Source organism: Pectinophora gossypiella, chromosome 28 (assembly GCF_024362695.1).
Source record: "Pectinophora gossypiella chromosome 28, ilPecGoss1.1, whole genome shotgun sequence".
Taxonomy (NCBI): domain Eukaryota; kingdom Metazoa; phylum Arthropoda; class Insecta; order Lepidoptera; family Gelechiidae; genus Pectinophora; species Pectinophora gossypiella.
Genome location: NC_065431.1, coordinates 4973563 through 4995737, shown reverse-complemented (window position 1 = coordinate 4995737; position 22175 = coordinate 4973563). Strand labels below are relative to the sequence as shown.

The window sequence follows — 22175 nt, the reverse complement described above, 5'->3', positions numbered from 1 at the left end:
ACAAAACAATACAGGTATGTTTGTGACGGAAAATTCCACTTGATATTAACTCAGAATTGTTGTCTGAATCATTCCCCTGAGTATTCGTTACGATGTCACTAACACCCTGTATAAAAATAATTGTTGCTTGATATGGATCGGATATGTATAGAATTATGTTGCTATCAATACTTACTGCTTGTCTTTATTTAAATCAGAATAATAATGGGTGGAAGATGTGTTGTTCCTAATTGTAATAACAAGGGTCATCATTTATACATACATACATAAACCCACGCCTTTTTCCCACTGGGGTAAATAGCGACTATGGAATTCCATTTGCTTCGATGCTGACACACTTCTCTTGCTTCCTCCACATTCATCAATCGTTTCATACATGCACGCCGGTTCAAAGTAAATCGTACTGAACCTTTACTAAGGACATCTCCAATTTGGTTAATGTACGTCCTTCTAGGTCTTCCTCTGCCAGCTCTAACAACCTTCGCTTTATATACTGCTTTCGTAATCCTATTATCCTTCATCCGCTGTACGTGTCCAAACCAACTTGGTTAAGTTGGTGGACAATCCAATTTGGTCAATGTATCCATAACCCTGAAATTAGAAGGTTTTTCTTCTTATCGTGTGGGTTGTGAGGTGGAATACCAGCCTCATCAACCCTAGTGTCAGGGTTATGATTGAGCCGCCAAAGGCCCCTGATATGGTTCATTAGAAGGTTGAACGAAGGCATTGTATAGCGCCTTCTGTGTATTTTTTTAAAGACTGTTGTTTTCGCAGGCTCTCTCCAAACTCGGGCTTATCTCTTGGATTGGAAATATGACGGAGTCTATTATACTGCAAGTGAATGAAGAGTACCAACTAGCTGTCGCCATCATGCTGATATTATGGGTAAATATGACAACATAACTGTCCCGATTCCTGTAGACACCTCCTATTTTTATTTTGAGTTATACCCGTCATTTTCTAATCCGCCGAAAAGGAAAGGGACGGATGATTGACAACTGTTACTTAATTCAGAAACAAGAATCAAGAATTTGTTGTGATTTGTAGTGTTGTGATATTAATTAACGGCCGCCGTGCTCCAGTGGTTAAGCGTTAGGCTCACGGTCCGGAGGTCCCAGGTTCGAATCCCGGTGGGGAAATATCACAAAAATTACTTTGTGGTCACTAGTTTGGTTACATTACAGGCTGATCACCTGATCTCCTGATTGTCTGAAATTAAGATGATCCGTGCTTCGGAAGGCACGTTCATCCGTTGGTACCGGTTACTACTTACTGATTTAAATATGTAAGTAGTCGTTACGTGAGTCATGTCAGGGGCCTTTGGCGGCTCAATAGTAACCCTGACACCAGGGTTAATGAGGTTGGTAATCCACCTCACAGCCCACACGAGAGAAGAATTATGTCAGAATCATTCTAAATCATCCCCCTCAGTATTAGTTACGATGTCACTAACACCCTGTATAATCCAAGTCTTTACAAATCTCCATACTTGTAGGTGTCAGGCATAGCGTCAGCGTTCGTGGACAATATCCCGCTGACGACGATGATGGTGCGAGTCACGGCGCGGCTGGCTGAGCCGGCAGGGCTAGGACTACCGCTGGCCCCGCTGGCGTGGGCGCTTAGCTTCGGAGCTTGTCTTGGAGGTAATCAATAAACCGGTCAACGATATCAAATATCTCCTATACTCATTGGTTGCCTGGAAGAGATTGCTACTTAGCAGTAAGGCCGCCCATTTTACTCTTTCAATATCTTTCATCATCTCCCCAGCATTATCCTGTTTTTCACAGGGTCCGCTTACCTAACCTGAAAATTTTACGGTCCGGTTTTTTACAGAAGCAACTGCCTGTCTAACCTTCGAAATCCAAGCCGCGAAGGGAAAACCAGCCCAATACAGGTTAGGTCACATAGCTCCGAAATTGCATTTCTCGGGAATGTGGGTTTCCTCACGACGTTTTCCTTCACCGCTGAGCACGTGTTAATCATTAACGATCCAAACATGAATTCGAAAACAAATTCGACAATCAATGGTTGGTAACTCTTATTATTTCTTTATTGTATTTTATATTTCTTGTGTGTGCAATAAAGTATTTGATATGTTATGTAAATACTATGTAAAACACAGGTTCCCACGACACCAGACAAGTTGCGCCAAAACGCGCTCAAATGTAGCGCTCGCTGGTGGCAAGCATTGGTACTATCAAAGCGTCTATAGTGATATGACACACCGTCACTAGATGGCGCTTATTGTCATATGTTAGACTAAGCGGTTAGCGACATCTAGTTACTTAAGTTAATAAATATCAATCTATCTACATGACTGCGTTTTCTCTTTTTCTCCCACAAAAGTATATCTGTATCCTTCTTTCACAGGTAACGGCACGCTTATCGGAGCGAGTGCGAACGTCGTGTGTGCAGGAGTCGCCGAACAACACGGCTATAGATTTACTTTCCTAGAGTACCTGAAAATAGGCTTTCCAATCATGATAGGAAACCTACTAGTGACGTCCGTCTACCTGTTACTTTGTCACTGTGTTTTTACGTGGCATTGATATTATTTGATATTATTCTATGCAAATTATTTAAATAAAATCGTTATTCTATTTTGTGTTTGTGTTTAATTTTTATCCCAGCTATTTATAAGTAAATAGTTAGTACCTAACTTATTTTTCTTTGGGTTATGGTTTCGTGCTGTCGTGTCGTGAATGAGGATAAAAACTAGAAGCTCAAAAGTTAACTGTAGCACTGTTGATTGTTCTTAAATTTCGACAGTTCTCCAAACTGTCCAGCTAAAGTGTTTAATAAATTGCTATAAAATATGGAGCAACGTAGAGTGTATCCCGTTTGAAGGATGAGAAACAAAAAAGAAAAGCAGCAATCAGTTAGAAAAGGGCAGTTTTGTTTGTTTGGAAATAAGTTTTTCTAAGTTTTCTTCTTTCGTATCTTTAGGGAACAAATATAACACTATGAGTTTGCAGTTAAACGTTGCGCAAAAATATAATTAACACAATTATGTTTGTTTACTCAAACAGTATGGGGATCTATTAAATTTTACGGACAGCAGCGACATCTGATGATAAAATAGGTAATTTTATCCTCATTATGCCAAATGTAACTGCAATGCAAGTAGTTAACGAGTTTTTTTTTTACCTCCCGGTAGTTTTATGGACTTGACTTGTATGTGTATCTATTATGAATAGGTAGATTAACTACTTCTCAGTTACTTTATACCTGCTACTTTTGCAACACTAGCGTTATCAGTGTTATGAAATATCATCGTTATAAATAACGTTACTTCCATCGTCATGACAACACTATATGTCAGCTAAGCCAAGTTGTCAAAATTTCGTAAAAGTAGCGATGGTGCTTTCGATATATTTTTATTGAAATTTCTCACATAAAAGCAGTCATAACTTAACATAATCTGGCGAATCATGAATGATCAAAACTCAGTTTTGATTTAGAAGCCATTCCTGCCTTTTGGCCGCGTATTTAACTTAACTTTCGTTGTGAAAATTGTGTAGTTGAAATTTTCGATCATGGATGGTACTTGGGTCCTTGTTTTGCTCGCTTTGGTGATGTTAATAGGGTCCTATGTGGCTGGAAGTATACCCTTAAACGTGTCTATGTCTGAGGTAAGTGCTTTTTTAAAAAAAAATACTTTCTTTTTTTCATAAATATGGCGCTGTCACCTACTTAATAAAATCGAGTGCAACATATGTTTATAGTTCGATTTGGCTACGTAACTAATTTAGATATCATAAAATTTGTAATAAAAACTTTGTTTAGTGTTCTGTTTATTGATTCAATTTCAAAATCAATCATAAACAGACATTTCTATGTTTAGAAATTCATTCTTTTGCAATATTTTGTGCAACATTTGGCTAATCATGGATGCAACAAGCTACATTGGAAACTTGTTTTGCAATAAGGAATTCTAACAAAACATCATTAACATAATATTAATTTAAAAAAGATTTTTCAAATTAGGTATTTTCTTTGGGACATATAGTAACATAGAAATGCTTGTTCCCAAATTATTCTTCACTGGTAAAGGAAACCCACATACCCAAGAAATGTGTTTCAGGGGTATATGACTTAACCTGTGTTGCTCTGGGCCCTGTTTTATAAAGCTGACAATCCGACAAGTCGACATATGTCAAAAAGTGACAATCCTAAAATTTTTCTGTTTAATAAAACTGACAGGCGACAAATTTGTCACGGTGGAAAATTTACAAATATGTCGAATTGTCGCGACAATTCGACATATTTCTGTTTAATAAAACTTTTTGGGCGACAGGTGACAGGTGACAATTTGTCGTGAAAAACTTGTCAAATCAGCTTTATTAAACAGAAAATTGTCACGACACATTGACATATTTGTAGAATTGTCCGACAATTCTGACAGGAGAGTTACCCTCTGTCGCGAAACTATATTTTGAATTTTAAAGGAGTAAGAAAGTGTTTATAAAACACGCATTACAAAAAATGGTACTATCATCGAGCAGTGAAAGTCAATTGGGCACTAAACTTCCCAAACAGTATGTTTCTATTTTCATAGATAATCCCCAAAATACTTAGTTTCTTGTGCATTTCCATCACACGCGATCAAAACAAACAATCGAAGTTGCACTAGTGATTGATTCTTTCTTTTACTTTGTTAATATTTTTTCTATTTTACCCTCATTTAGCTTCATAAAACATTATTATTTACAAATATGTCAAAATTCGACATAATTGTCACGACAATCCCACAATTGTGGTGACGTAATAATTTGACTGTGGTTTTTTGACATATGTCGAGTTTTATTAAACGCTTTTTTAAATGACAAATATGTCACGTTTTCACGGTCGATTTTTGACATAATTGTTACCTTTATAAAACAGCCTAAGCGCGACAATTCTACAATTTTGTCATTTTTTGACAGATTTGTCGAATTGTCAGCTTTATAAAACAGGGCCCTGGTTTTCCCTTCACGGGTAGGAAGATCAGACAGGCAGTCGCTTCTGTAAAAAACCGGACCTGTCAAATCTTCAGGTTAGGTAAGCGGACCCTGTGAAAACGGGATAACGCTAGGGAGATGACAATGAATATAATGAGGCAGTTTCCAGGCCGTATTCCATGATATTTATTTATTTTTTAAGTTTTCAAATCAGGGGCCTGTACTATTATATTATTAGAAATATATTTTTTATTATACTATATGAATTATTCTAATCTAATCTACAAGATCCCACAGCTGGGCAAAGGCCTTCCTCTTTCCATTTTTCATATAAAATTATTATATAACAATAAAAGTTTTATTATATTATACTGTCAAAAATATGTACGTAACATAATAAAGCATCGTGCTTGTATCCCGAAATTGGTAGATATATACATACATTTCTGGCTACTTATGTTTAAGTCCCATAGTTAGTTAGTGGGCTCTGTTTTCCACATTTAGACTCTAAGATGGCCCATTATGTGTGCTATTGTTGACTACGTAAGCCAACCTAACACGTAAAAGCTCAGAAGCCTCCTGGGGTTTTCACAGGCTTCGCAGAGTGACCCCATTCCTTTGAGGTTTTGTACCTGTTGTGCTGACACTCTCGTGCATTCCAGGATTACATGGCAGGCCCATTTAATGGGGTGATCCTATTACCATTAACCAGACCTTACTACGAACAATTTTGGCGATTGTGGAGTTTTTATAGCAATTTTTTTATATCTTACTTAATATTTTCTTTCACAGGATAAATTGCAAAAAGTAACAGTATTCGGAGCAGGATTGCTAGTCGGGACCGCTCTAGCTGTGATCATCCCGGAAGGGGTCCGTGCTTTGCTCAGTGAGCATGCACCGCCTCTTGTGACCAAGGACTACACAGCAGAGCCTCCTCATAATGATGATATTCATTCGGTCATCGGTATCACTTTAGTTTTAGGTAAGGATAATTATTTTTAACATAGCTTACGATTATATCCCTATAGGCTAGTTTCCAACTAGTCAAATCAGTTACTTTTTACTAAACGTCAAAACACGAAATTATTATTATAAGCCTCTATTTCAGACCTCTATTTGAGGAGCTCGGTGGCGCAGTGAGGAGCTCGGTGGCGCAGCGGTAAACGCGCTCGGTCTGCGATTGTTAAAGTTAAGCAACTTTCGCAATGGCCGGTCATAGGATGGGTGACCACAAAAAAAAAGTTCTCATCTCGAGCTCCTCCGTGCTTCGGAAGGCACGTTAAGCCGTTGGTCCCGGCTGCATTAGCAGTCGTTAATAACCACCAATCCGCACTGGGCCCGCGTGGTGGTTTAAGGCCCGATCTCCCTATCCATCCATAGGGAAGGCCCATGCCCCAGCAGTGGGGACGGTAATGGGCTGGTGATGATGATTTCAGACATTTTTTTTTAAGTATATTTTGTTTTGTTTTTTAGTGTGCCTTCTGCAGGCAAAGGCCTCCCCAGCTCCTTCCATTTTTCTCTGTCCTTCGCTATTGTTGTCCATTCTCCCCCTGCTGTGTTCTTTATTTTGTCTACCCACCTTCTGAGTGGTCTGAACACGAAATTACTATGGAATTTGTATGAAAATGCAACCTGTGACGTCGTAGAAAAACGTGACACAATGACGATCTTGTTATTACATTTCTCTTTATTAAAATTTATAAAAAGATTAAATAGAAAAAAAAGGAAACTTTTTGTCACCTTTAGTACTGTCTTTATTTAGTAATCAGAATTGTATAATAATACAATTTGTCACATATACAATTTAACAATAAAATTATTAAAGAAAACTTAGTCCATAAATAACCCGCCCCTGACCGTTCCCGGTGCAAAGGTGCCCATAACGCTCGCCGCATTGCCGCGCTGAATAGCAATGGCCAACCTTTGCTCCAAGAACGAACCGGAGCTAGAGTCACCCGTTTTTTCCCTGAGCCTGCGACCTAAATCAGAATCAGAATTTATCAGAATTTCATAATTTATATTTGACCTAGGATTTTACCGTATTGAAAGAATGAAAGAAAGAAACATTTATTATTTTCTGATGCCACAGACACAGACAGCAACAGTCATGAGCAATATAATGTACCCACTTTAGGACTCTGTCGCACTAACATATTTGACATTTAGTGAGACTTACAATCCAATTTGTCAAAAAAGTTAATGTGACATGGTACCAAAGTGTATACATATTAATGCTCGTGACCATATCAAATCTAGCTAGACAGACGTGACTCTTCCGTCTCAGTTGCTCGCACGTGGTTTGATAATGATTAGGAAAGAGATAGCAACACTTTGTACGCGTCATTGTTTTGTCATTTGCACTTTATCAATGTATTAGAACCGATTAGATGCTTATCATTATTGTTATGTCGTTAACTCAACTGGCGCATGCTATGATGGCTGGTTGACGTTGGTCCCGCGCGGCTATTTGCCGTGGTAAGCAAACTCTTAAGACAGATTGGCATACAACCACGGCCTGAGACTTCGGCTTCATCTTCTGTACTTCACTATTCAGAAGAATTTCTGAGAAACAAATCAACTTAGGACTCGGTGTTGCAGCGGTAAACGCGCTCGGTCTGCGATTGTTAAAGTTAAGCAACTTTCGCAAAGGCCGGTCATAGGATGGGTGACCACAAAAAAAAAGTTTTCATCTCTAGCTCCTCCGTGCTTCGGAAGGCACGTTAAGCCGTTGGTCCCGACTGTATTAGCAGTCGTTTAGTCGTTAATAACCACCAATCCGCACTGGGCCCGCGTGATGGTCTAAGGCCCGATCTCCCTATCCATCCATAGGGAAGGCCCGTGCCCCAGCAATGGGGACGTTAATGGGCTGGTGAGGATGATGAGGCCCCTGACATGGCTCATATAACTACTACGTACGTCATACTTACGTCAGTAAGTAAGTAGTAGCCGGGACCAACGGCTTAACATGCCTTCCGAAGAACGGATCATCTTACTTTTTGGACAATCAGGTGATCAGCCTGTAATGTCCTAACCAAACTAGGGGTCACAAAGTGATTTATGTGATTTGTGCCCACCGGGAATCGAACCCGGGGCCTCCGGATCGTGAGCCCACTGCTCAACCACTGGACCACAACCGTCAAGAAGAAAAACGGAATAACAAAAGGTATTAAAAGTTACAGCCAGGCAACACTACAAAAAAAAAGAAGAATAGGTACAAGAAAAAAATGACTTATTATAAAAAAAATATTTATACGAATATCCTGTTCCAGGTTTCGTGTTCATGTTGCTGGTGGACCAGCTGTCATCCCGGTATAACGACCAGAGCAACCCCATCGAGAAGAACGTCACAGCCACTGTCGGCCTTGTAGTGCACGCGGCAGGTGAGTACGGCCAAGTAGAACTAAGCATGGTATAAAAAAAAAACTTTTTTTTACACATACATACATAAACTCACGCCCGTAATCCCTAATGGGGTCGGCAGAGCCACAAGTAATCAAAGACAACTTGCAGCCACTGTTGATACGGGCTTCATGGTCATCTGATCCCACATAAAAATCGTCCCGCGGGCAGAATGACCCCTTTCGATTTTTTGCGTGGGTGAGTGGACTTGACTCAACCCGCGGGCTCAGACGACTACTACATTCAACCAAAGGGTCTACTCGGCCCACAGATTTATAATTGGTGATATCTAAATGTTAACTTTTGACACTTTGAGCTAAAGTTCATATACTCGATACTAATAGAAAGGCAAATCAATAAAAAAAATTACAAGCCGAAACTCACTGGGGGCAGATTCACTTAGCTTATCCTGGCATGGCCTTTACATTACATTGCTTACCCCATCTAATGATGGTCATTGTTTTTGGACAATAAAGGAAACAAACAAGCTTATGGATGGATTTGTGATATAAATGCATTGGTCAACTGAACCCGCGGGCTAAGTAAACCCTTTAATGGTAGAGAGTGGTCAACTGAACCCGCGGGCTAAGTAAACCCTTTAGCGGTAGAGAGTGGTCAACTGAACCCGCGGGCTCAGTTGTCCAGACAGGTGGAACGACTCACCCACGCAAAAAATCGAAAGGGGTCATTCAGCCCGCGGGACGATTTTTATGTGGGATCAGATGACCATGAAGGGTTGATACGATGTCGTAAGTCGTGTCGTGGTGTGGTGTCGTGTGTGTGTGTCGTAGACATTATACAAACATTCTTTAATTGCTTATTTGTAAAACTTAAAGGTAACAAAACTTTCTTCCCTATTTACTTCTGTTATAGAAGAGCGGGGTCTCCTGGTACAGTCATAAGCTGGATATGATAAGCCTTATGGTGATAAGGGATCAGCCTATCGCCCATAACATTAGTCCATCATGTTAGAGGGCACAATCCCTCTGTCGGTTTTTACGACATGCCCGGGAAGACAAGCAGCTGAACGTTTTCTATGTTTTTTATTTGCTCCCAGAACAGCATAGAAGCAAAATCTTTTTTTTATGTGCACTGAAAACTAGAAAATAAATAAATAGTTACTTAGCTATCAACCTACGTAGGTGGTCCCGGTCATTACTATCTCTGATCTTCTTCTATCGTGTGGGTTGTGAGGTGGAGTACCAACCTCATCACCCCTGGTGTCAGGGAAGGCCCGTGCCCCAGCAGTGGGGACGTTAATGGGCTGGTGATGATGATGATGACGAATGTATAGCTATACAAGCGCCAAGTTTTCGCCGCATTTTTGTATCAAGCGCTGTCTACGGCAGTGGTAAATCAATGGAAAAAAATCCCCTTTTTTTTCGAACATTGACGATTTTAGTAGTATGTCAAATCAACAATAGCTTCACGCCTGTGTCCCTAAAGGGTAAGCAGAGGTGTATAGTACATAGTACAGTCATGAGCAATATAATATACCCACTTTAGGACTCTGTCGTGAGCCTAGGTTCGCGCCCAACTGGGCACCCTCAGGTTGTTGTCTTAAACTTTGTACCGGGTGAGAGCCTTCAGCGCTCCCCATTTGTCCGGCCAAGTAGGTAATGCCATCTGCGGCAAATCTACAATAAGTCAAGTCAAAAAAAAAGAACTCAGTCGCACTAACATATTGGACATTCAGTGAGACTTACAGTTCAATTTGTCAAAAAAGTTAATGTGACATGGTACCAAAGTGTATAATACATATTAATACTCGTGACCGTACAGGTGCTCCTCGTCAGCAATATTTAAGAGCATGACAAAACATATGATTGAATCATAATATTTCGTTACTGAAAAAAAAGATTTTGATTCGGTCTGTTCATTTTATTGTATTCAGTAAATTTGATAAGAAAATGTAAATATTATGATGTTCGGAATGCGCATGAAGAATTTATGTATTACAATATACAAGGTGTTAGTGACATCGTAACAACTTTGAGACATGATTCAGACCATGATTCTGAGTTGATATCAAGTGGAATTTTCCATCACAAAAATATATCTCTCTCTATTTAAGAGCTGCGCTCCTGTCGGTGGAGTAATCGCCATTCCTCTCTTCTTCCCGCCAAATCCTTCACCTCCCGATACGACACGACCTGCACCTTCTCTTTTATTTGTTTCATAAATGTTCTCCTAGGTCTACCCCTTCCTCTCTTCCCTTAAATTTTTCCCTCTATAATGTTTGTTATAAATGAATCGTATCAGGTGGCCAATCATATTTCCTCTCCGGTTCTCTATAGTCTTCAATATGGTTCTCTATTTTGTGACGGAAAATTCCACTTGATATTAACTCAGCACAGCACGGATCATCTTACTTTCGGACAATCGGGTGATCAGCCTGTAATGTCCTAAACAAACTAGGGATCACAAAGTGATTTTCGTGATATGTCCCCACCGGGATTCGAGCCCGGGGCCTTCGGATCGTGAGGCCAACGCTCAACCACTGCACCACGGAGGCCGTTATTCCGCCATTTTATACTCCGCCATTTTGAATAGTCTTTTTTTTTTTTCTCCTAAATGGCTTCTGTCAACAGGGACAATTTTGCCTTTGAATAGTCTTCGTAAGCTGATGTGTGTTATGTACCTAATTTTAGTCTTGATTGTCAACAGCCGATGGCATCGCACTGGGCGCGGCGGCGACCACGTCTCACGCTGATGTTGAGCTCATAGTTTTCTTGGCCATCATGCTTCACAAGGCTCCTGCTGCTTTTGGCCTGGTCACATTCTTAATGCACGCCGGCTTGGACAGGTATGTCTACATGATATGAATACATAACATGACATTACATTACAGTGCATTATAGTACATTACAGTACATTACAGTACATTACAGTACATTACAGTACATTACAGTACATTACAGTACATTACAGTACATTACAGTACATTACAGTACATTACAGTACATTACAGTACATTACAGTACATTACAGTACATTACAGTACATTACAGTACATTACAGTACATTACAGTACATTACATTACAGTACATTACAGTACATTACATTACATTACACGACATAAACAGCCTATATACGTCCCACTGCTAGGCACAGGCCTCCCCTCAATCAACCGGAGGGGGTATGAAGTATACTCTCCTTAGTATTCCGTACGGTGTCGGTGTACAGTTATGAGCAATATAATGTACGCACTTTAGGACTCTGTCGCACTAACATATTTGTCATTTAGTGAGACTTACAGTTCAATTTGTCAAAAAAGTTAATGTGACATGGTACCATATTGTATATGTCGCAGTCGGATTGTATAATCCGCTTTTTACCGACATATTTAACACGTTTCCTTTATTTCATTCACTTGTAACACTTTCTGCATCCAACGCCATTGTAGTTGTTATGACAGGCGCCACCATGAGTGTTAAGAATCGGAACTAAAAACTGAAAAAAGGCGGCTAATACCTCGCTTTATTACATTACGGCTATTTACTTAGCCGCATTCAATACAGCTAACCGTTGAACCGCCGCATTACAAAACGGCCCTGTTTTTGAAAACAGCTAGCCGTAATGTAATACAGCGGATTATACAATCCGACTGCGACATAAACATATTAATGCTCGTCACCGTACCCTGTATAGATTTGCCGTAAATGGCAAATTGTTGATATTCCGTCTCATACTTGCCAATGTTGCCATGGTTGTAAACAGGAACCGGATACGCAAGCATTTGCTGGTGTTCTCGTGTGCAGCTCCGCTCCTCGCCATGCTGACTTACTTCGGCATCGGCAACGAGAGCAAGCAGACACTAAGCTACTTCAATGCTACAGGTAGGTATTTAGTTATTTGTTTATTACTAGCGACCCTTCGCTTCGCTCGGATGCAATGCTGAGGTGCTCGGTGGCGCAGCGGTAAACGCGCTCGGTCTGCGATTGTTGAAGCAACTTTCGCAAAGGCCGGTCATAGGATGGGTGATCACAAAAAAAAAGTTTTCATCTCGAGCTCCTCCGTGCTTCGGAAGGCACGTTAAGCCGTTGGTCCCGGCTGCATTAGCAGTCGTTAATAACCATCAATCCGCACTGGGCCCACGCGATGGTTTAAGGCCCTATCTCCCTATCCATCCATAGGGAAGGACCGTGATCCAGCAGTGGAGACGTTAATGTGCTGATGATGATGTTAAAAACCTAAAAAATAACAGTATTTCTCCACTATTTAATGGATGTTATTATACATATAAACCTTGCTCTTGAATCACTCTATCTATTAAAAAAAACCTCATTAAAATCCGTTGCGTAGTTTTAAATACATAGGGATATAGGGACAGAAAAAGCGACTTTACTTGTGGCTCTGCCCACCCCATTAGGGATTACGGGCGTGAGTTTATGTATGTATGTATGTAAAAAGCGACTTTCAGTCATTTCCTCTTCCTGAGACTATCTAAGTAATAAAGCGGAAGTAATAAAGACACATAACATAACATAAACAGCCTATATACGTCCCACTGCTGGGCACAGGCCTCCCCTCAATCAATCGGAGGGGGTATGGAGCATACTCCACCACGCTGCTCCAATGCGGGTTGGTGGAGGTGTTTTTACGGCTAATAGCCGGGACCAATGGCTTAACATGCCCTCCGAAGCACGGATAAATCTTACTTTTTCGGACAATCAGGTGATTCAAGCCTGAAAAATCCTTACCAAACAAAGGACAGTCTCACAAAGTGATTTCGACAATGTCCCCATCGGGAATCGAACCCGGACCTCCAGATCGTGAGCCTAACGACGATAAATAAAGACAATAAACTTAAAACGTAAAATTTTAAATTTATTTTAATTGGAAGTTTTTGTTTTCAAATTGTTAAAATATTTGCATGCCTAGTTAAGGTTGAATACTATGACATACTGTACGTGTGTGTGTACTGTGTGTGTGTATACTGTGTGTGTGTTTTCATCTCGAGCTCCTCCGTGCTTCGGAAGGCACGTTAAGCCGTTGGTCCCGGCTGATTTAGCAGTCGTTAATAACCATCAATCCGCACTGGGCCCGCGTGATGGTTTAAGGCCCGATCTCCCTATCCATCCATAGGGAAGGCCCGTGCCCCAGCAGTGGGGACGTTAATGGGCTGATGATAATGATGATGACTATGACATACTGTAATACTATACCATCTTTTGTAAATTGTATTCTGGCAAATTAAAATGATTGATTGATTATATTTATTTCAGGTATAGCAATGTTATTCTCAGCCGGCACTTTCCTCTACGTGGCGACAGTTCACGTGTTACCAGAGCTGACACAAACACACTCCCACACCCACACACTTCTTCCCACACAAGATGGTGTACCCTCTAAAAGGGGGTACGGTGGCCTACAGTTCTGCGAAGTCCTAATTTTGGCTGTGGGTGCTATGTTACCCGTACTTTTGACGATGGGCCATAAACATTAAAAAATAAGCAATATTTTTTTTATGTGAAAAAGGGTTTTATAATTTATTAGATAATTTTAGGTTGATAATTATCTGGATAATTTTAGGTTGATAATTATCTAGATAATTTGAGGTTGATAATTATAATTATCTAGATAAAATATACAAAAATATAACGTAAGCAGCTTGTAACAGGCCACACTTTCGGGCGTAGGTGTCCCCTTTTCGGTTGAAGGGGGCTTCGAATATAATCCACCACGCGGCTCCACTGCGGGTTGATGGAGATAATTATCTTATATCTTGGTAACCATAAGTTTATAATTATCTTAAAAGTCAGAGAATTGTTTATGATTACTAAATTATCAGAATATATTTCGCATCCCCTCAATCAACCGGAAGGGGTGAAGTGGAGCAGAATGGTGGAGTATGATCCATCTCCACCATTCTGCATTTTAGTGGAGTTATTTACGTATTAAAGTTTATCCAAATAAGTTTTGTATCGCCAAACAAAACTTAAAGTTCTCAAAAAATACTTTATTTTGGTTTAATTTAAAATGAATTATGAAATTTAATTTTGTTTTAAAGTATTTTCTTATATAGATGTATAATCTTCCAAAAATAAACAGAATGCATTTTGAAATATAAAAAAAAAACTGGTTAAGTGTGGTCGAAGACACACACCGAGGGTTCCGTAGCACTACATTTTATTTTTTCAATATTTTTGAGTCCATTCTGTTTATGAATTTAGAAATTGTTTAGACGCATAATATATACAAATAAATTAGCAATAAACGAGTAAATTATAAGCAAAGTGTATTGTGATTTAGTCTAAATTTTAGTGTGATTTTAATTTAGACACATATTTACAAAAAGAAAAAAATACAGGGTTTTAGTGACATCGTAACGAAAACTGTGAGGGATGATTCAGATCATGATTCTGAGTTGATATCAAGTGGAATTTTCCATCGCTAAATTATGGAACGGAAAATAATTCAAAAATACACTAAAATTTTCACGAATTTTCCACCGCAAAAATATCAGAATTGAAAATAATAAAAAAAAAACTTGAAAAAAAAATCATGAATTTTGCGACGGAAAAATCCACTTGATATTAACTCAGAATCATGGTCTGAATCATCCCCCTCAGTATTCGTTACGATGTCACTAACACCCTGTATATTTACTATTGGGAAAGACATCTTTTTCCTTGCGTGGTTTAAAAATAATTTGAAATGCGAAAGATTTTTAAATGTAAAAAAAAAATATTATCCCTATGAACCAAATAGACAATGATGTAAATGGCCCACGTCCCCATTACTGGACGCAGACCTCACTACATCTATCGGAAGTAGTACGAAGCACACTCCACCACACTGATTCAACCATTCCTCTAGTTAAATAATAATTAATTAGACGAAAAAAGACACGAAAAATTGTATTGACATGTTTTGTTTTTTTTTTAAGTTGTAACGTTTTTTAATTTAGACATTATAGTCTATGGTTACAGACAAATGTCACTTTGACAGTTACATTTCGGTGGGTGTATTTTTCCTACTTATCGCGTCAACTTTTTCCTATATGTAAGTATTTATATTGTAAAAAGGTGTTTGACCTCTTTTGTAGAACGTCAATGTGAAAGTGACATTTCTCTTACCATAGTTTGTTTGTTTTGGTTTTCCCCGAAGCTTGAAGACTGCATTATTGAATGTGGCGCCATCTGTTGCATGTGGGCGGAACTAGCTGGCCAACTAGTTGGGTCCGCCACACAATAAATATATATTTTTTTATAATACATAAGCTTTGTTTTGTTTCCAAGGTAGGAAAATTTCCGGTACGGTACAGTCATGAGCAATATAGTGTACCCACTTTAGGACTCTGTCGCACTAACATATTTGACATTTAGTGAGACTTACAGTTCAATTTGTCAAAAAAGCTAATGTGACATGGTACCAAAGTGTATACATATTAATGCTCGTGACCGTACATCACTGGAGAAGACGCTATTTGTATGAAATAAAAAATGAACAATTAAAAATATGTTTATGTTTTAAAAGCGGACAAATTCCTTTTGTATGTTCCGAGAATTTGTAGGCGGGAGTTGCCAAGCGCATGCGTTCCCCTGCCGAAGTTCGATAAGCTACAAAAGTCCAATCAGTTTCTTGCAAAGTAATAAATTAACTGGTTGCACTTAAGAATTCCTAGTTACATGTCGTTTCTGTAATAGACCAAAAACACCTAAAAAAACAAATTTTATAATTTTAACAACTAATAGTTTATAATTTCACCACTGTTTACAAATAATGATTCCCAATCGGCGTTCCCCAAAAACACGATAGATGGCGTTGTTACGTTTTTTCTTCGTTTAACACTTTCAAGGACAGAACATCTAATGACGTTCTAATTCCAAGTTGTCGTACTCTCATACTACCTATTATGAACCATCAATGACCCATAGTCTCTGTCCGTGAAAGGGTTAAACTTCAAATTTCATAGATAACAGACATAAAATATGCATATGCATCTTTTATCTTTATTTTTAGGTGTAAATGATGAGCCTTTTTGTTACACCAAGGTACAATTACAACTTCCACCCATTATTATTCTATTCAAACTAAAGAGAATCATAGTAGCAACAGCTTTCTATACATAATGTGGTACAAATATCAAGCAACAATTAGTTTTATATATGCTTCTGACATTACATTACATTTTTGAATAATTATGTACCCGAGCAATGTTTTTTTTTACGTGTCTTATTGTAGATTTGCCGCAGATGGCATTAACTACTTGGCCGGACAAATGGGGAGCGCTGAGGGCTCTCACCCGGTACAACGTTTAAGACAACAGGCCTGAGGGTGCCCTGTTGGGTGCGAACCACGGGTCAGGGCGTCGTCTGAGAGGAAAAAATATTTGAAAGAATTAATCGATAGCCATAAGCGATGATTGAGGGAAATCGTCGACCACGCCGGCGGGGTCGGTATCGTCCTAAAGTGCCTAAAGTGTTTGGTGTCGCGAGCTGATTGGCTGCCTCTATGGCTAGAGTAATCGGGTCGTCGCCTGAGCAATGAGAAAATAGGTAATTATTACGTTAAAAGTGAACAACGCCATCTATCGTGTGTTTGGGGAACGTCGATTGGAAAATACCTCATTTGGCTCAGTGACTGAACTTTTTGCTCTTTGATTCTACATGTAAGATTGGTTCGTGTTTTGTTTTGGTATGCATTTTAGACGTTGATGTTTCCTTACGAGTGTGCGGCAGTGAATATATGTACGGTCAGGAGTACTAATATGTACCACTTTACTAACAAAAATTGCAATTACTTTGATTATTTTTTTCGTTGACACTTACACCGCAAGCTGCCATTGTTTTTGTTGTGATTGAACGCGGCAAGATTCGGTACTAATTATACAAATTGCCGCGTTATTTTACAAACGGCGCTCGACTCATTTCGGCATATTGCAAAACAGCGGTCGTTTCGAATCTGACGACGCTTTTTGTAATCAAACGGATTAGACTATCTGCCGACGACATGTACACTTTGAAACCATGTCACATTAACTTTTTTGAAAAATGAAACCGTAAGTCTCATTAAACGTCAAATATGATAGAACGACAGGGTTCTAAAGTGGGTACATGATATTGCTCATGACTGTACACCTTTAAGTCTTAGCTGGAAGACTAAAAAAATGTAATTTATTAAGTATTTTGTAACATCAATTGTGCTGATTTCTGTACATAAACAGCCTATATACGTCCCACTGCTGGGCACAGGCCTCCCCTCAATCAACCGGAGGGGGTATGGAGCATACTCCACCACGCTGCTCCACTGCGGGTTGGTTGGTGTGCGGCTGTACACACCATCTAATTTTATTTTAAGTTATACCTGTCATTTTCTTATCCGCCGAAAAGGAAAGGGACGGGTAATCGACAAGCATAAAATTTATGGAAAACACGTCCATTTTAAGCAGGTATTTTAAAATCCCTCCGATTCTTATTGCCCAATAACCCGACTGAATTAGGTTGATAGCACACGACAAACAGGTTGCATGCCGCCGAGATTCCTATTTTATTCATTGTAAAACAGTTGTCAATCACCCGTCCCTTTCCTTTTCGGCGGATAAGAAAATGACGGGTGTAACTTAAAATAAAATTAGGTAGTGTCTGCAGGAATCGGGGCCAGTGTTGTACTTAAGATATCTAATTATATATATTTTAATAATTAAAACACATAATAACGGGTTCTACCGCGTTTAAAGCAGGGATATGAGACTCCCGATATTTCGATACTGTTGCAAGCAATCCTTGCCAATGCTGGTCAATGGAAAATTAAAGCTTATTTTCTTTCAGGGTAGACAGAATATTCAGAGAACCTACACTTTTCTTTTAGGACACTATAACATAAAATAGCATTGCGCCTGTATCCCCTAAGGGCAGAGGTGTTTACTATATACAGGGTGTTAATTATGACACACCCTGTATATGTATTTGTACAATATCTTAGATGATATGTATTTTTATTGTATATAATATACATAAATGTTTATTTTGTGTTGTTTTAAAAATGAATGTATAAAATAAATCGCTTCTTTGAATATATTTTTGTTTAATTTATTATAGGTGTCTAAATACATACTTTCAGGACAAAATCAAACCGGGACAGAGGGTTACTAATGAGGAAGTGCTTGTAAGAGTGGAAAAGAGGCAAATATTGAGAGTGATTCAGGACAGGAGGAGCTCGGTGGCGCAGCGGTTAACGCGCTCGGTCTGCGATTGTTGAAGTTAAGCAACTTTCGCAAAGGCCGGTCATAGGACGGGTGACCACAAAAAAAAAAGTTTTCATCTCGAGCTCCTCCGTGCTTCGGAAGGCACGTTAAGCTGTTGGTCCCGGCTGCAGTCGCAGTCGTTAATAACCACCAATCCGCACTGGGCCCGCGTTTCCTATCCATCCATAGGGAAGGCCCGTGCCCCAGCAGTGGGGACGTTAATGGGCTGGTGATGATGATGATTCAGGACAGAAGAGGCAAGATGATTGGACACGAATTTATTAAAAACATCATAAGTTAGGAGCCGTGGGGTTGCCCAGTTGGTAGAACGCTTGCCTCTCACTTCGAAGTCGCAGGTTCGAATCCAGTACAGGCCTAAGCGAATGATTGTTGAATTTGTTACCGAATTTATGTTTGGATCATAAATGATATCACGTGCTCAGCAGCGAAGGAAAACCACATTCCCGAGAAATGCATATTCGGAGGTATGTAACCTAACCTGTATTGGGCTGGTTTTCCCTTCGCGGGTTGGAAGGTCAGACAGGCAGTCGCTTCTGTAAAAAACCGGACCTGTAAAATCGTGTGGGTCAGGATGGCGGGTGTATGGTTATAAATGGTGATGATTTCGATACGAGAGGAATGTACTTAATGTACCTAAAATTAAAAGCCATGTACCTTTTTGGAACAAAAGTTATATCAAAAAATAAGTGAGCCGCTAACCTGACTGTCAGAATGGCGAGTGTATTCTTAAATCTTAGCACATTACTAACAATTCAAGATTGTTATTAGTATGACAGCAATGTACGAGCAATGTACCTCAACATGTTGAAAATTCATCAAAATGCAACAAAAGGTTTCAGAGTAATTTGAAAATAAAAATTCTGGAAAATTTCAACGCCTCATTATTTTTATTAGCAATCACCAAGTTAGTCAAAGGCGATTTTTATCATAATAGTAATTACTATTATGATAAAAATTTCAAGTTTGGTGGCGAAATTTCATATTATTTTTTCGTGAAAAATTGGGTTCCGACATGAAAAAGATCCAAAAGGATCCTCGGTTCCGACAAGAAAAAGGAATTTTTCAATTCCCAATTTTCCCAATTTCCCCAATTTTTCACGAAAAAATTATATGACAGTCGCCACCAAACTTGACACATTTTGATATTCACCCTAATAATACATTATGAGCAAACACCTATTGTAAATACTGTTGGATATTTGAATACTTAAATAAATAAAATTAATAAATAAAAATAAAGTGGAATTAGCGTCTTCTTTTCCAAAACATTCCAAAACAAAACACTGCTCACTCAACTGTCAAATGAACCCATTTTTCGCCAGAAATTGGCAAATTTCATTGAATATTTCCTTAGTGTTTGGTGAAAATGGATATTTGCAAGAACTACAGTCAGAGCAGTATTGATCTCTACAATAGGGGCTTAGTGGAGTCGAGTATAGAATTAGAAGAAAGATGTCGGAGTTTGCCGTTGGCTCGTCGGCATGGCGAGACCTCAGGCACACGGGGATACAGTGGTTACGGCTATGTCGAAAGAGACAATCTTCCTGGTAAGCAAACTGTATCTGCAAACTGCCATTTTTAAGGCGAATAAATGAATTATGAATTAAGTGCACTCATTATAAGGGCAGCGCCGTCTTAAACCAGGCTGGGGCCCTTGGGCACACAAATTCCCGTTGTACCGTATGCACCATTGACCTGCACCATCAATGGTGCAGATGAAACTAATTAGTCTCATCTGCACCATTAATGGTGCAGGTCAATGGTGCATACGGTACAACGGGCACAAATTTGGGGCCCATTTTGAAAGTAAAGAAAGCGAATTGGAAAGTAAAAAACGAAAAACAAATTTTTTTTACTAAGTACCTATGAACCCATTTAGGTAATCAAATACAGCATAGGTTTTTTGGTTTTTGGAAAAGTCGCAGTCATCGATAATATAATGGCGTAGTATATGATATGCCTTGTAAATCTAACCTTCTGATAAGATTCCTGATTTGTGAAAAAAGTGTAATGTGCCCGACAAAAATGTTTTGAGAATAAAATGTGTGAGAGAATTTGTGGATCCTTCGGGGCCCCCGAGAATGGGGGCCCTGGGCACGGGCCCCGTGTGCCCTAATGGTGAAGACGGGCATAAGGGCCTGCATGGTCCAGTGGTTGAGCATTAAGCACTAGTTCGAATCCCGGTGGGCACTGTAGTGTATTCGCCTCAATATCACTACATAGTATAAAACAAAGTCGCTTTTTCTGTCCCTATATCCCTATGTACGCTTAAATCTTTAAAACTACGCAACGGATTTTGATGCGGTTTTTTTTAATAGATAGAGTGATTCAAGAGGAAGGTTTATATGTATAATAATATCCATTAAATAGTGGAGAAATACTGTTATTTTTGAGGATTTTGATGTGATGTCGTAAATAATTTATTTTTTTCCTCTGCATTGCACCCGAGCAAAGCCGGGGCGGGTCGCTAGTTATATATAAATAAATACCGGCTCGTTGTTACACACTACGTCTTCACTCCACCCCCGTATATACCTACAGTTTACTTTTTAATTGTGGTTCGAATCCAGCACAGGCCTAAACCAATGATTGTCGTGTTTGATTTCGAATTTGTTTGGATCATAAATGTTCATGTTACGTGCTCAGCGGTGAAGGAAAACTTCTCCCTAACCTAACCTGTATTGGGCTGGGTTTCCCTTCGCGGGTTGGAAGGTCAAACAGGCAGTCGCTTCTGTGAAGGACCTGTCAAATCTTCAGGTTAGGTAAGCGGGCACGGTGACGCGATAATGCTGGGGTTATACGATCCCGACGACCCGATTACTCTAGCCATAGAGGCGGCCAATCAGCTCGCGACACCAAACACTTCAGAACCCCGATACCGACCCCGCCGGCGTGGTCGACGATTTCCCTCATTCAGCGCTTATCGCTGTCGACCCACTAGGGTCGATTAATCCTTTCAATATTCTTCCTCTCAGACGACGCCCTGAGCCGAGGTTCGCGCCCAACTGGGCACCCTCAGGCCTGTTGTCTTAAACGTTGTACCGGGTGAGAACCTTCAGCGCTCCCCATTTGTCCGGCCAAGTAGTTAATGCCATCTGCGGCAAATCTACAACAAGTCACGTCGAAAAAAAAGAAGTTAATGCGGGGATTTATAGTGTCCGATTCATCATCATCATCAGCCGTATGACGCCCACTGCTGGGCATAGGCCTCCTCCAAGGATCTCCACGACGATCGGTCCTGCGCTGCCCGCATCCAGCGGCTTCCCGCGACCTTCACCAGATCGTCGGTCCACCTTGTAGCGGGCCTACCCACTGAGCGTCGTCCGACACGTGGTCGCCACTCCAGAACCTTTCCGCCCCATCGGGTTCTCCTCGCTATGTGTCCTGCCCACTGCCACTTCAGCTTTGCAATTCTTCGAGCTATGTCGGTGACTTTAGTTCTCCTGCGGACCTCCTCACGTCCGATTAATAAGTCTTATTGCAGAGAAATTCCCGTACGTATTGGAGTCAACTGTATGCAACCCCATGGCATCCAAACAGTACGTCCGAGGAGTACATAGGAGGAAACGAGTGTCGCTGTGGAAGCGGATAAAGACCTGCTGCAGACGTACCAAGTAAGTAA

At 39.9% G+C, this 22175-nt stretch overlaps 2 protein-coding genes across 7 annotated transcripts in view; both read left to right on the top strand.

The window, feature by feature from the left end:
* LOC126379137 (P protein-like) overlaps positions 1 to 2605 on the top strand; it is a 32473-nt gene extending 29868 nt beyond the window's left edge. For all 6 annotated transcript variants that reach the window (XM_050027774.1, XM_050027778.1, XM_050027773.1 and 3 more), the window contains 3 exons: positions 775 to 885; positions 1496 to 1643; positions 2371 to 2605. In XM_050027774.1, coding sequence (XP_049883731.1) covers positions 775 to 885; positions 1496 to 1643; positions 2371 to 2549 — 438 coding nt within the window. In that variant the 3' untranslated portion in view covers positions 2550 to 2605. The remainder of the gene's footprint in view (positions 1 to 774; positions 886 to 1495; positions 1644 to 2370) is intronic.
* A 718-nt stretch (positions 2606 to 3323) lies between these two features.
* LOC126379248 (zinc transporter ZIP9) lies at positions 3324 to 18363 on the top strand. Its single transcript, XM_050027943.1, has 6 exons — positions 3324 to 3632; positions 5733 to 5922; positions 8210 to 8320; positions 11007 to 11145; positions 12061 to 12179; positions 13569 to 18363. Exons 1-6 carry the CDS (start codon positions 3537 to 3539, stop codon positions 13787 to 13789), a joined length of 876 nt encoding a protein of 291 aa, XP_049883900.1. The 5' UTR covers positions 3324 to 3536; the 3' UTR covers positions 13790 to 18363.
* The last annotated feature ends 3812 nt before the right edge of the window (positions 18364 to 22175 follow it).